This window comes from Annulohypoxylon maeteangense, assembly GCF_022496945.1.
Source record: "Annulohypoxylon maeteangense strain CBS 123835 unplaced genomic scaffold GGS22scaffold_28, whole genome shotgun sequence".
Lineage (NCBI taxonomy): Eukaryota > Fungi > Ascomycota > Sordariomycetes > Xylariales > Hypoxylaceae > Annulohypoxylon > Annulohypoxylon maeteangense.
In genome coordinates this window covers 73,054-91,932 of record NW_025953275.1, presented here as the reverse complement: position 1 = coordinate 91,932, position 18,879 = coordinate 73,054, and the positions used below count along the sequence as shown (strand labels likewise).

Sequence of the window (18,879 nt, the reverse complement as noted above, 5' to 3'; positions counted from 1 at the left end):
AGGCCTCCAAGAAGTCAGCATGTAACGCCAATCTACCTAATCTGCACAAAATTTAAGCCCTGCAGTTTTGCCTAAGAAGGAAGGTTACTATTAAGTAATACTGCATCATGTCTTTAAATCTTTATAGATCTTACTAGAGTTGACTTGCTACGAGATGGTACGTATTTGCACTTGTCTAAGCCTCTAGAAACGCTATTGAAGACTACCTAGGTAAATTTCCTTTAGGTCCCTAGGCAATAGTCAAGGCATGGTATATTAGGTAATTCTCATACAATATGGTTTATTGCCTAGATTTATAAAGACATATTGTCAATCTAGCAAAACATACCTAGCCAAAGCGACTTCTTAGATCGTACTAACAACTTTGGTGGCATATTCTTCTCTGGTGAGTATAACCTGATTTGCGGCTTTACGATCCAATAACGCCTATCAGTCGATTCTGTATGTGCATCTCTTACGTTCTTTAATATCAAGCTTCTTAGAATCGAGTCCTTTACAGCGTGTATTACTAAGAATTTAGTAAAATCGATTAAAACCTCAGTAGCCTCTGCTTCAAGCGCCCCTAAGGAGCTAATTGTATAGAGCTGTTATGCTGCCCTGATCGTTTCTCGTTAACTTAGAACGTACCTAGGTACCTAGGTACTTAGCTATGTAGGTATATACGAAGTAGTACCTGTTCCATATTCGCCATTGAAATGACTCTGTTAAATATATATTTTACAGGTGTCCGATTTTCCTGACCTGTTATATCACCTTCTCAACATCTCGACATTTCTCTACCTACTTTCCAAAGTAAATTAGTAGACTGGGGAAATACAGCTATAACTGTAAAGAGTCTATACTAAGATACCTACCGGCGCTTTTAATCCACTCTGACATGAGACCTTCGCCGCGTGAGCCCTATGCTGAATATAGAAGCAACTGCAAATCCGAGTACGATGTGCATCTGGACATTGAAGCCTCTCACAAATGTACTTTTAACAGTATCTTACAACTGTTCTGAAAGTTTATCTATAGTTACTGTCATTTCAAAATTCTGCTCGGTCTGCGAAGAGGTCAAAGAGCTGCATAGTCGGGGTTTTTTTTTATTAATCTATTGCTAACAGTAGTTGTGATAGAAACAACGAAGGCACTTCCGAGGAAACAAAACTGGTTTTTAGCGGCTGATGCAATTGCTGTTTTAATCCGTTAGCTAAATTATGGTTTATTAGACCTGTTCGGCGATAGTATACTCACCTAAATCTAAGTCTTCTACGATATACGGTGTCAGTAATGTTACGAGTCTGCTGCTAATACCCATTCCAATCCCGGTCAAAAGTTCAAGCTCGTATATTGGATCCCAATCTGGGTTATTGAGGGGCCTTGAGACATCAAAATTAAACCCAGCGTTTGAAATCATGGCCCAGCGAGACCGTTGTATATAGGGGGAACGCGTCGATTCTTTGAAAGAATAGTGGTGAGAGTAAGTAACCGTACGCTAGCATGCAGAGGGCTGGCTCCTACTGTTGTTTGGTACCGGGTAGGAAGCTGAATGATGCATGTTATACTGACGGAGCCCGTTATAAACGAATTTCTTCAGACTTTATGGTCGTATAGGTACCTAGTATCTTTCCTACCTAAGCAGAATTGAAAGACACACACGAGCAAGCCCACTATCTCTCGATTTTGACAGAATCGCGAAGGGAATACAGGCTTTTGGGGTAAGAGAAGTGCCTAAAAAAGCCAGCCACACAGTAATGGAAATCCAGATCGGGACAACAACTGTCGCAGATGTCCAATAGAGTAATATCGCAGCCCGCTTGAGCCCGTAAATTAGCAGTGCAAGTGCCGCAAGCATGAGGAAGGCTCCAGTGAAGTCAATCGTCTTGAAGTTTAGTTGTTGTCTTGTCTGCCGTAATCCTCGGTACGTAGTGTTGGCTACACTAAAGTTCGCCTGGCACCCCTTCGGGGTGCTGCGCTTTAATTAGCAAAAATAGCAAAGTACCCCTATAGAAAACTTTTTATACGATTTACATATAAGAATACTTGCTAAGACTCCCATGTTAATAAAGTACTTATAATTAAGAGAGAATCTCTCGGAATGGAAACTATTTTGCTAATACCTGGTCTTTTTGCTAATTAAAGCGCAGCACCCCCTAAGGGGTGCCAGGCGAACTTCAGTGTAGCCAGCACTAGTATGAATAATCGCCTGGAACTGAGAAAAAGACTACTAATGCTGCAGCCACACCAGCGAACACGGCCGCAATCTGTGGTAGTTTCCTTGTCGGCTTCAATTCATAGAGCATGACGACGGCTACTGCATAGGTACCTACCTAGACGCCCCTAGCACCGAGCCCCTAGAACGCGCAGCAAATAATTCTACTGCTAGAGCTAGATAGGTAGGTATAGTCATATAAAACCGCATTCTCATCACCATCCGATAAATAACCCTATGTGATCGCCGATTTTCGCCCAGATTAAGAGCCCGGCTAGTAACGCCGTTATAAAGGGGAAACGGCGTGTCAGACATCGGTCTTCCTCCAGGTCAGTAGCTAGAGGTCTATGGGATCGGGATTCGGCCCGTTGAGTCCCCGTGAGGGTCCTGTTGGCCGCTAGTCCTAGGAGCAGGACGGACAAAGAGCTTCACCTGTATGTATACCGTGTTCTCCATAGCGAGAGTGTTAGGAGCTCTTCGCGCAACAACGTCGTTGTTTCCTAGTCTTTTGGTTCCGCCTCGTGACACGGCGCATATGTCTATGTTATTAGGTAAGATGTAACTACCTAACTGGCTTTATAAAGTTATCAAGATCGTTTGTTATAGACACTAGAGAGGTTCCGATAATGGTAAGTTCGAGGTTCGCAAGGAAGAGCGCAAGTGCCAGTCTGTGTCTATATTAGCCAGCAAGCTTTTGAAGCATGCGTTTTCATTTACCTACGCTGTCATTATAGCATGTTATCTCCATCCTGTGATGTAGTTGAACGCATCCCCATCCCTGTATTCTATGGGCTCTTTGTTGCCATACTGAGACTCATCAGTCCATCCCTTAATCTTAAACCCAGCACTGTCATTAGTTAAAGGGTTGCCCGAATTCATCGTAGTGGTAAGTGCCTGAGTAAGGAAGTGAAGTCTGTTGGGTTGGTAGGTACCTACCTAGTAGTTGGATGACTCGTACCAGAGTTTCACCGCAAACCCAGTTAAGATCAGAGTTTTCTAACTAGGTAGACATTATATGTGTACAACTAAATGGGAGTAAATATGGAAGATAGTTAAGGTCGATGGTAAAGAAATACCTGCCAAGGTTCCCAAACAAATGATACTATTGCTATAGACAATTTCAACCAACAACGTCTTGCCTAGAAGATCACAATCTACCTGCCTAGGTACCTGGGCAGATGCTTAGCTGGGTACCTAGATGTGAAGGTGTGAGTAGGTAGGTAGGCAATGAAAGCAAATCTATTAATATTGAAGTTCTCTGCAGATCGAGATATTTTACCTGTGTAAAGATGGTAGATTCTCGTTGACTAGGTAGGTAACTTAGTCTTCCAATCACTGAACTTTTACAAGTTTTGAAAGGTAGCAGCATCTTTAGGTAGTATTTGCGAAAACATCGAAGCTATCGTAAGTTTTTTTTTGAAATAGTTAGACACTTGTTTTTTGCTATTTTATTTTGGGTAGTTATTACCGAAGGACTTCTAACTCACGCGTGAATATTAGCATAGTTAAGCTTTAAGTAGAAACTGTGTAGATGCGGCCCTTTATTGACCAGTAGCACTACAGATTAAAAATGTAGCCGTGTTGTATTAGTTATCTATAGGTTGAGATTGGAATCTTATAATATGAATATAAGTAGGTACCTAGGTACTTAAATAAAAGATCCGTTGAGCTTGTTAAAGGATTGATTAGAACTTATTCTTTGGGCTACAATATTGGGGTTTTCCAAGAAGACATACAGTGCTGCTGCAAAGACGATGGAATCAGCTTGCTCAAGAGGATATGGATTAATCGTAAAATGGATAATTTACGAAACGGCCAATGGAAAATCAAATTAGTGTGGTCGTAGGTTGGTAGTAGGTATCTTTTTCGCGTGTGAATGTCAGCATTGAGAGCAAGAGGCCGGGTGGGTCGAACTCGTTTTATCCCAGCTATTAATGGTTAGTAAGCAACTAATCATTAGTAATATTCTGATATCAGGTATATTATCTAAGATTACTCATCCGATGAGATGGGTTATGTAATCCATCATCTTACAATTTACCGTGGATACTAGGTATTTTCAATTGCTCATTCTCAAACTTTCCAATTTCATCATCCATAAATCCTCACCTCCATATTATCCATTCTCTCGCCAGCCCTCTGACGGGATACTAATATGGTTTTCGGCGGCGTATAGCGTACTATTCTCGACCTAGAAGATGGCCAATGCATTCGGCGGAGATCCAATCAACCCAGGTATATTCAAGGGTGCCGAAGTGAGCATGAAACTGTATCGACCCGAGGCTTTGCAATGTTCCGAGAGCGCCTTAAGATCCCACAACTCGCCAATCGGCATGCCGAACATCGAAAGCAACCAGGGGTGAAGATCTACAGATCTTATGAGCAGGTGTCCTAATCGCCATGTGCTGTTGGAACTTACACAAATCATTCGGGCCACCTTGAGTCCCATCCTCCTTCAGCGGCATCAGCGCTTCGAATCCCCAACTGTCGCCAGCCACAGCGGCGAAATGTTTATTCCAAAGCCACTTAGCTGACTCGAGAGTACCGTGCATTCCTGCAATCTTCGCACTTTGCAACTTTTCCAAGTCCTCCGGTCGCGGAGCCTGTAGGATTTCAGTTAACCCCGTGCGAATGATTAAGACGTCGCCTTGGTGAAACTCCACCCTTTGATCTTTGGCGACGGTCTCAATCTCTTGAACAGTGATGCGATGGCCATCAAGGGGATGGAAGACTGCCTCTTCTCCTGTTTTTCCCTCGGATTTTGCGCGCTGTTCATCCCATTCTTTGAAGTCGATGAGCACACCTCTTGCAACTAGTGCTCCCCTGGCATGCCAATGATCTAAGGTAGGCATCGTATTCTTTATTGTGTTGGTCACAGAGAGTGCTTCTTTGTTGACAGAAATGCCATTATAGGCCAGCCCAGATGGTTGGTGTTGCCAATGAACCAAGCTGTCCCATTGGCTGCTAAATTGCGTGTTGAAATGGATCTCATCGTCCCACCCTATCCCCTCTGATACTCCTGCTTCACGTAGGGTTATTTGTTTGTGAACAGGGGCTATTCTTCCTGGTAGCTGAATTGTCATGGCATTGAGCGGCCAGCTGAGTTCGCGTGAGTCTATATCAATAATATGAGGTGGCAGAATGGTCTCAACTTACTTCAAGGAGATCGACTTGCCATCTCGTGCTTCGCTACAGGCGGTTTTCACGACTGACGGCGTGAGGAGGTTTAGAGTACCTAGGAGATCTTCCTTACCGAATATCCCCCATGCGCATCCTTGGGGCATATCTTGGACTTCAGGCAGGTCATCGAAGCCAGGTACATTTGTGGCATCCATCTTTGCATTGGCTCCTACATGCGACTCTCAACCATAAGCATATTCTTTGAAACGATTTTGCATGACTATTGAGTAATACTTATAGAAATCGGTTCGTAAGATCAGACGGACCTTCTACTAGTATCAGACGGACCTCCACTCAACTATGCTTACTCAAGTTAGTCGTTTGAGTACATACTTTAGAGTACAACTTCTCATATAAATCTATGTATATTTTAGACGTTCTATCATCGAAGCCCTTCACCATCGCGAACCTCGCTATCACTCTTGAAATCTTTTCTGGGGGGGGGGGGGGGGGGGGGTTAAATGGAGAAGTTAGAGAGCTTCAGAAGGGAAGCAGCAAAGCCAGCAAGCGTAGTATCAAATATATCGAGACCAACGTCGTCGCCAGTAACAAGCGGCACTACCTACCCAAGTAAGTAGGTAGCTTTACCTTGATATTATAACTTATAAATAATTACCACGCTTTAACTTCGAACCTTTATTGAAGCTAACTATCGATCATGTCTCCTCTTTCATATTCTTGCCCTTATATAGGCGCAACAGGGCTTGATCGATATATGTATACCGTATAAGTATAATATCGACGAAAGTAAATATTACTTCAACGGCAACAGGTCTAAAAAGTACTTTGTTTTATATGAGTAGCTGTACTCGAAGTATGTACTGGCGCGACTTTCCTCGATTAGGTATGGTTGTGTGGAGGTCCGTCTGATACTAGTAGAAGGTCCGTCTGATCTTACGTTCCGATAGAAATTAGGCCTAGTAAGACCACATGGGACTCTCAGGCTATAGCAAACACTCGTCCCATAACACTATTTGCCGTTCATTCCCAATGCGGTCCCCCCTCTTGTGGAGGGAATAATAACTTGTCGAGTTGGTATCATAACCTCATTAGAAGATACCTACCAAGGTACCTAGGTACCTATGTGGGATTCAGGAGTAGGACTGATATCTACCTGCAAAACATTCAATATGCCACTTATATGTTGCGGGGCAACTTAGCCTAGGTACCTATCTACCTACTAGGTTAGGTACCTAGTAGGTACCTAGGTAGGCAGCTATCGACCAGTCTTCCTCTTTCATCTTTTTTCTCTCATATAGTCTGAACAATTTGTATTTCTTCGCACCACGCTCTTCGGCACAGCTACCGAATCTTCGAAAATGCTTGGATTGGGATTGTATACTGTATACCAAGGTAAGATTGTGATCGCACATCGTCGAACCACGACGTCGGAAGATCGATTCACCTACATATGTAGGTTGGTTGGTAGGTAACATTTAATATGCATATTGCTGTAAGCTATTGTTTTACAAGCGGAAAACGAATACGAAACCCTACCAATCTAGTAACTGACCTATGGCTGGATCATGCCAAGGGTCTAATAAGCGAGTATGCCTGTGTGTATGTACGCACCTACCGACTAGGTAGGTAGGTACTTTATAAATACTAGGGAGCTTACCTAGGTACGTAGGTAAGGGAGTAGGTAATTTTCAAGGAAATATCAATAAAGAAGGAGAATTTGAGTAAGTTTCTCTACACTCTTTCCAATTCTGGTACGATAGTATTTCAACTTAGCACCTCACTTTCTAAAGAGAGATTGCTTGGCGTCGGCGGACGAAAAAGTCGCTGAGTAACTAGAAAGTCGCACTACATAATGGAGGAATTCTCACGCATTCAGGAGAAATACACAGCTGAAGCGCAGAAGCGTCTTCGCCCTGATGGCACAGCCCAATACCAGGTGCTGTCGCAAAGCGACTCCAATCATTTACGACACTTAGTCGACGACATCTGGGCAGATCATGCTTCTCTCGATGCACTTCCCTCTCCCATTAAGTCTGGGGATTGCCCAAAGTTCCTCATCATTGGCGCGGGGATGGGTGGGCTGGTAAGCGCGGTTCGGCTTATCCAGGCCGGGTTCACAGCAGATCAGATTCGAATCATCGACACGGCTGGCGGGATTGGGGGTACGTGGTACTGGAATAGGTATCCTGGTTTACATTGCGATATCGAATCTTACATTTACCTACCTCTATTGGAGGAGATGGGATATATGCCTTCTCACAAGTATATTCCCGGGGTTGAGATTCGGCACTATCTTAACGATATAGTAAAGCGGTGGGATCTCAAGGACAAGATTCTTCTTAGGACGAAAGCAGACAAAGTAGAGTGGGATGATGGTGCCCGTCTTTGGAAAGTCGATCTCACCACCCAGCGAGGACCGACAGGCGCGGAAAATGTCTCATTGACAGTGAAGGCGGAATTCGTGCTTTTAACAGCTGGGTTGTTAACTAGGCCACAAATCCCAAGGCTCCCCGGTGCCGGGATCGATGGTTTCAAGGGCGACCTCTTCCACACATCGCTGTGGAACTACGCCATCACCGGAGGCTCATCGGAAGATACCGTCCCGGTCTTGTCAAAGCTAGAGGGCAAGCGAGTAGGCATTATCGGTACCGGCGCAACTGCAATTCAAGTAGTGCCATACCTAGCCAAACATGCGAAAGAAGTCTACGTGTTCCAGCGCACGCCCAGCGGCGTCTACGCCCGTAACCAGAGAGCCACAGATCCGGAAGAGTGGAAGAAGGTTACCGCTCAGCCTGGCTGGGAATTGGAACGCAATAAAAACTTTGCGTCTCACATATCCGGCAGCGCATCTCCAGGCACTCCGGATTTAGTAAATGACGAGTGGTCTAAGCAACCTGCGTATTCGGCCTTAGTCGGCGACGAGAAGTTCGCGCTAGTGGCGCCGGAAAAGATACCAGAAGTGATCGGCTACTTCATGGCGCGGGACGCGGAAAATAGCGCGCGGCTACGAGCGCGGATCGCCACGATCGTCAAGGACGAGGAGACAGCCAAGAAACTAACCCCGTGGTACCCGGCGTGGTGCAAACGAAACACGTTCAGCGACACGTACCTGCAGACTTTCAACGAGCCGCACGTGCACCTCATCGACACAGACGGTAGGGGCGTCGACGGCGCAACGGCGCACAGCATCGTTGCCAACGGCCAGGAATACCCACTCGACATCCTCGTGCTAAGCACGGGCTACCAGTCACCCGCAGTCCTCGAGAATGCGGCCGCGCGCGCGGACATCAAGCTTTTCGGGCGGGGGGGCAAGACTATTCCCGAGAGCTGGGCAAGCACGGGTACCGCGACGCTACACGGGTACGCGAGCCACGGCTTCCCGAACCTGTTCTGGCTCTCGCCCTCTCAGACGGGGGTGGGCGCAAACCACGCCTTCACGCTGGACACCCAGTGTCGGCACATCGCGTACGTAGTGGCAACGGCGCACAAGCGGGTAGGCGGATTGACTAAGGGCGGATTGATGATTGAGGTCGAGGAGGCAGCGCAGGAGGCGTGGAGCCAGAGGATCGTTCAGGGGGCGGGGAGGTTCGCGACGATGGCGATATGCACCCCCAGTTATATCAACAACGAAGGACATATAATGGACCCAAATGCCTCGCCGGAAGAAATGGTAAAGCGGGCACGTGCATCCCCGTATAGTGGTGGAATAGTAAGGTTCTTGAAGGAGTTGGATACCTGGCGTGAGGGAGATAAATTGTCCGGGATAGAGGTTACTATCTCGTAGCGAATTAGTCCAAATACTTCAGGTTTATAGGTTCGCGGGTGTTGCCCATATACCTACCTTAGTAGGTGCTTGTACCTACTAGGTAGATACCTATTTAAGGAACCTAGCGCCCGTTATAAATCATAAATACATTACCTAGTTTATCTTAGAAGTTATGCCCACGTATTTCCATATCTACTAGAGAATTACAAAGGCTTAGAATTCTATCCTGGGTAATGCATGCTTCGGTCATACGCGCCATCGTCGTAAACTTCATGTTCGCATAAGACGTCTTCGCAGTATCTGGATTTAAGATTCATACTGCACATATTCCTGTTCGGTATGTCCATGCGCTCCGTGACTCCTCTTCGCATCCGGTACATCCGTGCGATTCATATTCATACGTTCCTTAGTCGTACGCTTCCTCATACTCTTCTTCATACTCCTCCCGGGCTTCCTCGAGCTCTTCAAAATCACTACTACTAGCATCAGAATCCTGTGCTTTAGCAAGAGCCTCCTCGTAGTTCTCACGAGCAGAGCGTACAGACTCGCGGTCACTGGCATCGACATATTCTCCGTCTGCGTTGTACGCTGGCTCGTACACTGGCTCGGAATAGACAGGCGCAGGGGCTGCGTATACGGGAGCCGGTGCATGATGTTTTTCTTCGTCGGAAGAATCGTCTGCGAATATATTATTAGTACAAGCATTGATGAAAATGTATATTGGACCATGTAGGAATTTCAAGGTTGTTAAAACGAAATAGAACTCACCAAGAGCATTGGCGATCAATGCACCACCGAGAGCACCAACTGCAAGACCGCCGGCAGCGCCTAGCAAGAGACCGCCATGGCCACCTTTCTTCTTCTTCTTCTTCTTTTCCTCGCTTTCGTATTCGCCACGGTTTTCACCTGAATAATGGCCATACGCGAGATCGTCGTTTTTATATCCATGATTGCCCTGTTCTCCGTGACCACCATGAGAACCGTATCCATGTACTTCATTGGAGGAATATCCATAGCCAGCAGGGGGGGAGGCGTGAGATGAGTAACTGGGTTCACCATGCCCTCGATCTTCACCGGAATGACCGCCGGCGTGATATCCGGGTGCTTCCCACTGTGAGCGGCCGGTAGCTTGCTCGTAGTAATACCATCGTTGGTACTGCTGATCGTATTGGGGTACCCATCCTGATGGAATCGGCGGCTTATCGGGCGGTGGAGAGTAAGTTGGCCCGGAGCTTAGGGGAGCAGGGCTACTTTGATAGCTCTGTGGTGGAGGAGTGTTATAAGAGCCCTGCGGTGGCGGGCTGTTATAAGAACCCTGAGATGGATACGGAGCTTGATAATTGCCTGGAGATGCAGATTGAGGAGGTCTATCGCCATATGGCGGGTATGGCTGTTGGTTGTAGTTGCTGCCGTATTGTTGAGATGGAGGCGGGTAGCTATGTTGGCCTAATAGAATATTTAGCTTTACTTCACTTTTGAAAAGAAGAAAAGATAGACGACGGCGGAGTCAAGGTGAGACAATGTTGACTAACCTGGGTATCCAGGACCTTCTCTCTCCCTCGGCTTCTCGGAGCCGAGGTCTAAGCCATCCAGCTTACTTGTTAGCTTGTTAAAAAAAGACATGGTGATTAGATCAAGCTCCTCTTAAATTAATACTTTGGTCTTTCCCAAGCATATATTGGAATATAATAGACAACAGGATAAGGTACTTGATACAGTGAGAGATATTATGAGATGGAGTTCAGATATGGCAACCACCCAGATTCCCTTCGCCGCAGTTCGCTAGACAATATATCTGAGAGAGGTCAATAAATGGACTGCCAAGGCTGATAGTCTGCAGGCTGACAGTGTGATTCAGCGGCTGCGATGGGGAGAATTGGGTCGGAATCCTGCTGAAACCCGCGCCGGTCTGCTCTGCACAATGCCACCTCCAATGCGATATGCCAGGTAGTGAGAAGTTAAGATGGCATGAAACGTCAATGAGGGAAAATCAAATACTTCAATATTTATTAGGTACCTAAGTACTTAATATTCAGCTTAGTCTACCTAGTATGTGACGCTTGCACAATTGGCAATTCATTTTGTGTTGTTCTTGTCACTTCTGGGATGTGAGATCTAGCCAAAAGAACAAACACACAGTACAGAGTACCTACCTAGGTAGAAAGCCAACTCGGTTACACGGCAGCATAAATGCCCACTAATGACTTGGCGGCCTCCTCTATTTCTGCCCCTCCTTCCCTTCCTGCCCCTCCAACCCCTCGCTTGATCCTACGCCAAGAACCCCCTTCCCTGAAGTTTCCTCCTTCGTGCTACCTACAGCCCTAAATCAATTCCAGGTTAACACCTAGAGACACCTAGACCTGGTTATTAAGGCTCTTTCTTTTTAGAGGTACCTAGCTTACCATTTCTCAGCCGCAAATATTCCTTCGACACACGTAAACCTTAACGGATCATCTTGTCATATCAATTGTTAAACTATCAAAGAACTGCATCTCGGACTAGTCGGAAAAGACTTGGACATTCATTTATCATCTTTTCTTTACTATATTGAATTCGCTACCCAGAAAATGTCGGGCTGGGGTTATAACCAACAAGGCCAACAAGGTCATCAAGGTCATCAAGGCTACGAGGAAAGATATAGTGGTGGATATCAGCAACCTCCTCAGCAGTCATGGTCATCGCCTCCACCATCTCAAGGGTATAGTCAAGGACAAGGTCAATATCAACAACAATATCCGCCCCAGCAGTATCCCGGTGGCCCACCTCCAGGTCAATATCCCCCTCAAGGACCGCCACCAGGGCAATATCAAAACCAGCCCTATCCATCTCAACAACCACCACCGGGACAGTATGGACAACCCCCGGCACATCAGTATTCCCAGGGAGGCCCCCCACAGCATCAATATCCTGGCCGCCATCCACCGCCCTCGGGACCTCCGCCGCCCGGACTAGATCCTTATGGTTACCCCCAATACTCCGGTCAGCAGGGCTACGGAGATCATCGCCGAGACGGCCCCCCTCCGCCAACGGCTCCACAGCAGTTCGGTCACGGAGCCCCCGAGGGATACACTTTCCAGTATTCCAATTGTACCGGAAAACGCAAGGCATTGTTGATTGGCATTAATTATTTTGGTCAAAAGGGCGAACTACGTGGTTGTATCAATGACACCAAGAACGTCTCCCAGTTTCTCATGGAGCGCTACGGATACAAGAGAGAAGATATGATTATCTTGACTGATGATCAGCAAGATCCTATCTTGATTCCTAATAAGGCCAACATCCTTCGAGCCATGCAATGGCTTGTTTCTAACGCTCGGCCTAACGACGCCTTGTTCCTCCACTACTCAGGTCATGGCGGACAGACTAAAGATGAAGGTAATTAATTCCAAGTTCTTTGTAAATGTACGGCTAGGTACGAATAATTTGCTTACACATCAATTCAGATGGCGATGAAGAAGATGGTTACGACGAGGTTATCTACCCTGTCGACTACGAAAGGGCCGGTCACATTGTCGACGATTACCTTCATGAGATCGTCATCAAACCTCTTCAGGCAGGAGTGAGGCTGACGGCCATCTTTGATTCGTGCCATTCCGGCTCAGTTTTGGACTTGCCTTACATCTACTCGACCAAGGGTGTCTTGAAAGAACCTAACCTTGCGGCTGAAGCTGGACAGGGGCTCCTTAAGGCATTCTCCTCTTACGCCTCGGGCGATGCGGCCGGGGCAGCCAGCGCCATCTTCAACTTCGCTAAAACCGCGTATAGGGGAGACGATGGATACAAGAAGACCGTTCAAACCAAGGTCAGTTCACTATATCCGAACCACCTACTTGTCCTATAAATACTGATCCAAAATCTTCAAGACCTCACCTGCAGATGTCATTATGTGGTCCGGTAGTAAGGACGATCAAACATCGTAAGTAGTTTATCAAAGAAAAATAGTTACAGCCTAGAAGTATTAACAGATCCACAGTGCGGACGCAACAATTGCATCCCAGGCAACCGGAGCGATGTCCTGGGCTTTTATCACGGCGATCAAGCAAAATCCAAAGCAGAGCTATGTCGAACTTCTCAACAGCATTCGCGACGTACTAGAGACCAAGTATTCGCAGAAACCGCAGTTGTCTTGTAGTCATCCTCTTGGTGAGTCATTCGTATTGTGAAAAGAAACGTGCAGGTACTAATATTTGTAGACACGAACCTCCTCTTCGTAATGTGAATTAGGATAATGTCAAAATATTGAGTCCGGTATCCAGATAGTTGGCTATTACTAGCAAATAGTAATGCGGATTTGAAAAGGAATCATGTCAATGAGGTTGAATGTTATGAAATATTATGAGGAGCTGTGGGTCAATTCAATAATTCCGCAGCATTGCGAATTATTGCGAAACTATTACATTCTTCCGTGCGATTTTATTGGTGACTGCGTACAATATCACCAAGGCATTTCGATGAGGTATGCATGGTTAGTCATTTGGAATCATACAAGCAGAAGGCAATCTTCTAAAAAGAGAGTTTCTACCTTGGATAAAAGGTATTGATATGGTAGAATAATGTCAATGTCTCTGTTGCATGCAGGGGTTTATTCCGCACCCGATCACGAATATCTCATATCCATGATGATGATGCCACCTCGGACACTAAGATACCTGCTACTAGTAGGTACTAGTTAAGGTACTCAACGAGATAGTCTACTAATCATAGGTAGCACTTTCAACTACAGTGACCAAGTAGTGCATACTTTAAAAGCCGGGGAAATGGTACAGTCATTCCACTTCAAAATTTTCGTGACATGAGTGAAAGGAGCTAGGTGCGTAATAAGCACAGTAAGGTAGGTACTTTCTCAATGCATGCCATGTTACCATTTCCCCAAGTATTTACAGAAAATATTCGACATCGCCCTCCTTCGGCTCCATTCACGATAGTGGCTGGTTTGATTAACACTTAACCACAGCAGGACCAGGGTTGGTATAACTTGTTGGTGTTGGCCAGTACAGTTGGAATAGAATACCTGGGTCAGAAGCCTAAGAAACATTAGAACCCGTTCCTGAAGTGATGGATACCTAGGTCCTAGGTAGGTAGGTATTTAGACAGGTTTACCTTATAAGCACCCGGTAGCGATACGCCGGAAAACGTCTTAGATCCTCCGCCCGAAACGTGTAATTGAGCACAGGCTTGGTAGAACTACGTCCTTGTTAACAACCAAATTCTTTGTGGATGCATTTTAGGGTCAATCGTACTTGTGCACCACCAGAACTTCCCGCGCTGTGCAGCGCAATGTGTTCTACGCGCAGCAGGTAATAGCCTTCCGCAAGACACGTTGGGATCTTCACAGATACCTCCTTGAGCCCTGCTGACGGCCAGGTAATCTCTTCCCCGAACGTGGGGCCGTCCTCGTAGATCTTGAACCACGACGCGCCGTCGCCGCTGAAAGACTCGGCAGTTTGCCCCGCGGGAGCTTTCGCCATATAGAAGGCCAAGGGGCCCGGGTGCTGGATGGCGCCGTCGACGCGGAACCCAACGGCGTCACCTGCCTTCACTGCCATCGTCTTCGCGCCGTTTGACCCTGGTTCTATCTCATAGCATCGGATCTGCGAGTCTTGGACATTTGTTACGGGGCCGTGAGACTGAAAGTTGGTAGTTTTCCTGACGTATGCCCAGTCTGCCTCTGTGACGCCGTTATACACCAACCCTGGAAAGGTGTCTTGACTATTGTTAGTGTCCATGGTTGATATAGACAAGAGGGGAGATGTCAATTAGGCTTACAGTGAGCATGTGTCACACCCAGGAGGGCCACTATCGCAAGAGTCCTCATCGCAGCAGAGATAAGAGAATATGTCTTGAAGCGGAAGTTTACTCTACCTAGGAATATCTTCCTACAGACGGAATAGGCATTGTTTTTATAGACGTACTTCTGTCTTGTTGGAGTCTGTCGCTCCGTCTAGGCACGTCTAATGATACATCGCCCACGGGCCAGGGTAGCTATAGGTTGCGCTTCACGGGAGTGAAGTTTCGAGACTCATCTAGACACCGACAAATCACCCACCGGGCGAAAGGGCGATGTTAGAATAACGAGTACGACGACGCCTGTTCTCATTCTAGCTCTTTCCAATAAGATCGAAAACTAATACCTACCTAACTATACATTATGAATCGATCTTGACGTCCCATGCTCTATACTTCGTCTCTTAGCTAACCGATGGCAATATACCGTCCGAGGTTGCAATGAATATGCACCAAGTAGATTGCGCATAGCAGACATCGTTCCGAACCAAAATTAGAGAAACCTTTAAGTAGGTACCTAGGTAGGTGTTTTACTTCTAAATTCTTTGCCAATTAATTCCATCTATCATTTCCTCTTTATTGGGTAGGTACCTAATTAAAAGTGTTTTCATCGGTCTATATAACATTACCTTTATCTAGGCAGGCAGGTAGGTAGTTAACGATACTTTCTTATGTTGATCTTTGCGGTACCCATGTACTTATCCAGGTGCCTACCTAGTACCTAATATTCACACTGGAATTGGTAAACGGGGTGTGTCATGCCGATCATACCACAAGTAGGTAGTTGAGCGAAGCCTCTCCTATTCCTGTTTAGGAAATGACGGGAGATCAACGCGAGGAGCGAATGAGGGAGGTGGTTGACCCAGGCGTGGATGCAATTATCATGTGCTAATATCTGCAACATTTAGGTTGACTTTGGTTCGCGGTTAACCGCATACCAAGTAGGAAAGTTACCCAATTACCAACTTTCAGCGGAACTTAGGCCACGAGATGTACTAATATAGGTACCTAGGGCCTACTAGGTGTACCATACAAAATCGAGATCTGACTACTACGACCATGTGAGATCTGGGGCTCTACGAAGTACAAGTACAGAATATGTCATAATTGCTTTGTTAGAAGTAGGTTGCCTACATGCGTGTGGGGGTCAGGGTGTAAATATGCAGCCACTGACTCCCAGCCTCCTAATATTTCAATTAAAGCGGCAGTACTTCGTATAGTCATCATTGTGATCCTTTCTCATCCCCCCCATACAAGTCCATTGCCAAGTTATTTCTAGAATAAAACGTCGACATTCGATATTTAGATTCTCCGCGATACTGCTCCAACTCCGTAAGCCCCTGTTTACCCTCCCGTTCTATTGTCTGCCGGATGTCTTCGCTGCGTGGCGTAATGCTGCACTCGAATGGCTGAGGCCTCATGTTGAGACCGTTCCTATATTTATGTTATTCTTCATGCTTCGGATCGCTATTCTTCTAGCAAGAGTTCAACTCACGTGTAATTAAAGATATCAAGTTCAACTGTGCTGCCGTCTGCACGCTTCTTCTTCTGGATATTAAAGCCCCACAGTATCCTAGCTACCGTGATCCAAGTCCCTTGCTCAGCTAGCGCTTGTCCCGAACAGACCCTCCGGCCCCACCCGAAGGTCATGTAGCCCCTTTCTCCCGGGAACGGTCGACTGTCTGGATGACCGGGGAGGAATCGGTGTGGGTTAAATCGATCGGGGTCGGGGAATTCACGGTCGTTGTGATGAATCGCCCAAACATTTCCTTGGATCCAAGCACCCTTAGGAATTAGCCAACCCTTATAGTAGTCATCCTGTGTCGGCGCGTGTGGCTGCCCTCCAATGATAGCTACAGAACGCCATCGCAGCACTTCCTTAACAAACGCCTTGATGTAAGGTAATTTATCTTCATCTTCCCAGCTCGGACTCCGATATGGGCCGACCACGCGATCAAGTTCTTCCCATGCTGGCTCCAGTGCCTCCGGAAATGCGCAGCAAGCTAGAATGAATGTAATCAAAGTACTACTGCTAGTGTCGGATCCGGCTCCAAACAAGTTTCCAGTCAAAGATGAAATCTCGGCTTCCTTGAGGTTATATTTGGGGCTTTCGGAGAAAAGATGATTCACGAATGAGTCCTTGTGGCCCTCCTTCTTGGCCGCCTCGTCCGCAAGGGCATAGAAGAAATGGAAAGCACGTTTCTTGCCCAGACCATACTTCCAGGGGGCAATCTCGTTGGGGAACTTGGCAAGCCAAGGGAACGTCTCCATAAGCATTGGGAACGTTTTGCCAGGGACATTCAGGTCGGCAGCCAGGTGCATCATGGCGATGACCTCAGTGATGATAGGATCGTCCCAACTCTCAACGCGCCGCCCAAAGGCTATAATTGAAACGACGCTTGTGGCATACCGCTCAAAATGCTTAACGTAATCATTAGGGCCCTTGAGCAGATCGTACGCGACAACTCGGCTCTCGTTGTTCTGGAACTCCCGATACCTGCGGACAGATTGCACGCCAACGCCGTGGTGTATAAGTTTACGGTGAACGCGCCACCGGTCGCGCTGCTCGGGACTTGTCGTATACATATTTAACAAATTGTCCTGGCCAGCACCTAGCTCTGCAAATACGAGCATCCGTGGTCGCGAAGAGTATATGCCCGCACGTTTCTCAAAAAGTTCCGATGCGGCCCACGCATCATTGATCCAGATAGTTGGGTTCCTAGACAAACGGTCAGCTGTCGAATCTCATCAAGGGTGGCGGGGCTGTATCACCGTCCGACCCATATCGTAATTAGAGACGCGTCATGTTTCTTCGACAGCTCCTCGAACCAGATCCATGGCTTACTGTCCGGAAGCATAAACGTGTTGCCAACGACAGGCCAGGGAAAGGGGCCAGGGGGCTGTCATCGATCTATCTTAGTCCTCAATGGATTCTATGTCTATTTGGACCGAAAGGGTTTACCACTTACAAGTTTGGAACGCATGTATAGCATATAGGAATAATCGATTACCAGAGTAATCCCACCGATTAATAGAATCGACGTGATCAGGTGCCACACGGAAATATGGCTGAATAATTCCCCCCTGTTACTAGGCCTAAGGCCAGCCAAGAGTTGATCGAACAACATGATAATGATAACGACAACGAGTAACCGGACGCCCCTAGGAAGTCTAGAAGCACACACGAAGAGTCGTGTAGGCTTCGACTTAGGTAGTAGGCAAGGCGAAGGAGTTGGTGGTTATATCCACTCCGACCCTGAGGCTCGTCTGGAGAGGGGAGACTTGTTATGCTGCTTGTCAATCAAATAGACAGCTAGCCATTACATATCTCGGGTCCCTCAATTCGGCATTTATCCTGTCGAGACGCAATTGGACAATGGTAATCTGCCGGGGAGGAACGTGGGGTAGACGACTGCGATACTCCTCATCTGGTCATGATTCAAACTCTTTTAAGCCTTCACTTACCCACTTTATTCACTTCCCCAGACCTAACCCCGGAATCTGGGCATGTGCCAGTGTGACATATTCCCAGTTGCTCGGTTGCCCGCGTGGTGGGAGATATTCTTTGCGGAAGCCGAAAGCGTTGTTTGGATAGGATCTAGTGACGATGCTCTTATAGAAAAGCATTATGTATGAAAGAAGCTGGGTAGCAAGTACTCCCCTCTGCTGATGACTGACGCCAAACTGCATAATTCTGTTTTAGTTGTGGAACATACTAGGTACCTACCTACCTACCTAGAAGACTTGATACTAGGTAGGTACTAGGTACAGTTTAATGTTAAGTAAGTTCGAAATACTAGGTATCGTCACGGGTGTTGATATCGCGTTGTCGGTAGGTACTAGGTACGGTGTTGGATGGTTTAGGCAATGCTTTTCAATAGGTATATGTACCTAAGGTATGTACATATATACCTAGGTATTGTACCTACCTACCTAATAGGTACCTTAGGTACCTATTTAAGAGAAGAGAACGGTCCCACAATTTGAGAGGTAC

At 46.6% G+C, this 18,879-nt stretch overlaps 7 protein-coding genes across 7 annotated transcripts; 2 read left to right on the top strand and 5 right to left on the bottom strand.

Annotated features, from left to right (window-relative positions):
* Positions 1–862: 862 nt before the first annotated feature.
* GGS22DRAFT_182405 (putative multidrug resistance protein fnx1) lies at positions 863–3,073 on the bottom strand (the record flags this gene model as incomplete). Its single annotated transcript, XM_047963959.1, has 13 exons — positions 863–962; positions 993–1,045; positions 1,105–1,175; positions 1,237–1,344; positions 1,413–1,573; positions 1,640–1,692; positions 1,733–1,917; positions 2,014–2,053; positions 2,196–2,308; positions 2,363–2,364; positions 2,429–2,517; positions 2,766–2,862; positions 2,961–3,073. 13 exons carry the CDS (start codon positions 3,071–3,073, stop codon positions 863–865), a joined length of 1,185 nt encoding a protein of 394 aa, XP_047814146.1.
* Positions 3,074–4,236: 1,163 nt separating this feature from the next.
* On the bottom strand, positions 4,237–5,801 carry GGS22DRAFT_175316 (uncharacterized protein). The gene is made up of 2 exons (XM_047963240.1): positions 4,614–5,801; positions 4,237–4,561 (listed from the first exon to the last, which is right to left on the bottom strand). Exons 1-2 carry the CDS (start codon positions 5,275–5,277, stop codon positions 4,386–4,388), a joined length of 840 nt encoding a protein of 279 aa, XP_047814145.1. The 5' UTR covers positions 5,278–5,801; the 3' UTR covers positions 4,237–4,385.
* Positions 5,802–7,008: 1,207 nt separating this feature from the next.
* Positions 7,009–9,313, top strand: GGS22DRAFT_86190 (FAD/NAD(P)-binding domain-containing protein). Its single transcript, XM_047968290.1, has one exon. The coding sequence runs from the start codon at positions 7,188–7,190 to the stop codon at positions 9,117–9,119; it is 1,932 nt and encodes a 643-aa protein (XP_047814144.1). The 5' UTR covers positions 7,009–7,187; the 3' UTR covers positions 9,120–9,313.
* Positions 9,314–11,187, bottom strand: GGS22DRAFT_86189 (uncharacterized protein). Its single transcript, XM_047968289.1, has 3 exons — positions 10,634–11,187; positions 9,870–10,547; positions 9,314–9,779 (listed from the first exon to the last, which is right to left on the bottom strand). Exons 1-3 carry the CDS (start codon positions 10,722–10,724, stop codon positions 9,508–9,510), a joined length of 1,041 nt encoding a protein of 346 aa, XP_047814143.1. The 5' UTR covers positions 10,725–11,187; the 3' UTR covers positions 9,314–9,507.
* A 360-nt stretch (positions 11,188–11,547) lies between these two features.
* Positions 11,548–13,717, top strand: GGS22DRAFT_86159 (caspase domain-containing protein). The gene is made up of 5 exons (XM_047968287.1): positions 11,548–12,476; positions 12,545–12,903; positions 12,965–13,017; positions 13,075–13,244; positions 13,295–13,717. The coding sequence occupies exons 1-5, from the start codon at positions 11,669–11,671 to the stop codon at positions 13,318–13,320; spliced, it is 1,416 nt and encodes a 471-aa protein (XP_047814142.1). The 5' UTR covers positions 11,548–11,668; the 3' UTR covers positions 13,321–13,717.
* Position 13,718: 1 nt separating this feature from the next.
* Positions 13,719–15,459, bottom strand: GGS22DRAFT_86185 (glycoside hydrolase family 61 protein). The gene is made up of 4 exons (XM_047968288.1): positions 14,868–15,459; positions 14,342–14,805; positions 14,202–14,285; positions 13,719–14,125 (listed from the first exon to the last, which is right to left on the bottom strand). The coding sequence occupies exons 1-4, from the start codon at positions 14,914–14,916 to the stop codon at positions 14,039–14,041; spliced, it is 684 nt and encodes a 227-aa protein (XP_047814141.1). The 5' UTR covers positions 14,917–15,459; the 3' UTR covers positions 13,719–14,038.
* Positions 15,460–15,984: 525 nt separating this feature from the next.
* Positions 15,985–18,575, bottom strand: GGS22DRAFT_175307 (cytochrome P450). The gene is made up of 4 exons (XM_047963239.1): positions 17,855–18,575; positions 17,658–17,785; positions 16,381–17,604; positions 15,985–16,319 (listed from the first exon to the last, which is right to left on the bottom strand). Exons 1-4 carry the CDS (start codon positions 18,011–18,013, stop codon positions 16,109–16,111), a joined length of 1,722 nt encoding a protein of 573 aa, XP_047814140.1. The 5' UTR covers positions 18,014–18,575; the 3' UTR covers positions 15,985–16,108.
* Positions 18,576–18,879: the final 304 nt, after the last annotated feature.

Bases quoted from the DNA above. Each gene is read 5' to 3' on its own strand.
- GGS22DRAFT_86185 (XM_047968288.1), bottom strand. From the start codon at position 14,916: ATGAGGACTCTTGCGATAGTGGCCCTCCTGGGTGTGACACATGCTCAC. The intron at 14,286-14,341 runs GTACGATTGACC...ACAAGGACGTAG, and splicing joins GAAGTTCTGGTGGTGCACAA to TTCTACCAAGCCTGTGCTCA. The intron at 14,126-14,201 runs GTAAACCTGTCT...AATGTTTCTTAG, and splicing joins CGCTACCGGGTGCTTATAAG to GCTTCTGACCCAGGTATTCT.
- GGS22DRAFT_175316 (XM_047963240.1), bottom strand. From the start codon at position 5,277: ATGACAATTCAGCTACCAGGAAGAATAGCCCCTGTTCACAAACAAATA. The intron at 4,562-4,613 runs GTAAGTTCCAAC...TAAGATCTGTAG, and splicing joins AGGTGGCCCGAATGATTTGT to ATCTTCACCCCTGGTTGCTT.
- GGS22DRAFT_86189 (XM_047968289.1), bottom strand. From the start codon at position 10,724: ATGTCTTTTTTTAACAAGCTAACAAGTAAGCTGGATGGCTTAGACCTC. The intron at 10,548-10,633 runs GTTAGTCAACAT...ATATTCTATTAG, and splicing joins AGAAGGTCCTGGATACCCAG to GCCAACATAGCTACCCGCCT. The intron at 9,780-9,869 runs GTGAGTTCTATT...ATATATTCGCAG, and splicing joins ATTGATCGCCAATGCTCTTG to ACGATTCTTCCGACGAAGAA.
- GGS22DRAFT_175307 (XM_047963239.1), bottom strand. From the start codon at position 18,013: ATGTTGTTCGATCAACTCTTGGCTGGCCTTAGGCCTAGTAACAGGGGG. The intron at 17,786-17,854 runs GTAAGTGGTAAA...GATCGATGACAG, and splicing joins TATACATGCGTTCCAAACTT to CCCCCTGGCCCCTTTCCCTG. The intron at 16,320-16,380 runs GTGAGTTGAACT...ACATAAATATAG, and splicing joins CTTGATATCTTTAATTACAC to GAACGGTCTCAACATGAGGC.
- GGS22DRAFT_86159 (XM_047968287.1), top strand. From the start codon at position 11,669: ATGTCGGGCTGGGGTTATAACCAACAAGGCCAACAAGGTCATCAAGGT. The intron at 12,477-12,544 runs GTAATTAATTCC...ACATCAATTCAG, and splicing joins CGGACAGACTAAAGATGAAG to ATGGCGATGAAGAAGATGGT. The intron at 12,904-12,964 runs GTCAGTTCACTA...AAAATCTTCAAG, and splicing joins AGAAGACCGTTCAAACCAAG to ACCTCACCTGCAGATGTCAT.
- GGS22DRAFT_86190 (XM_047968290.1), top strand. From the start codon at position 7,188: ATGGAGGAATTCTCACGCATTCAGGAGAAATACACAGCTGAAGCGCAG.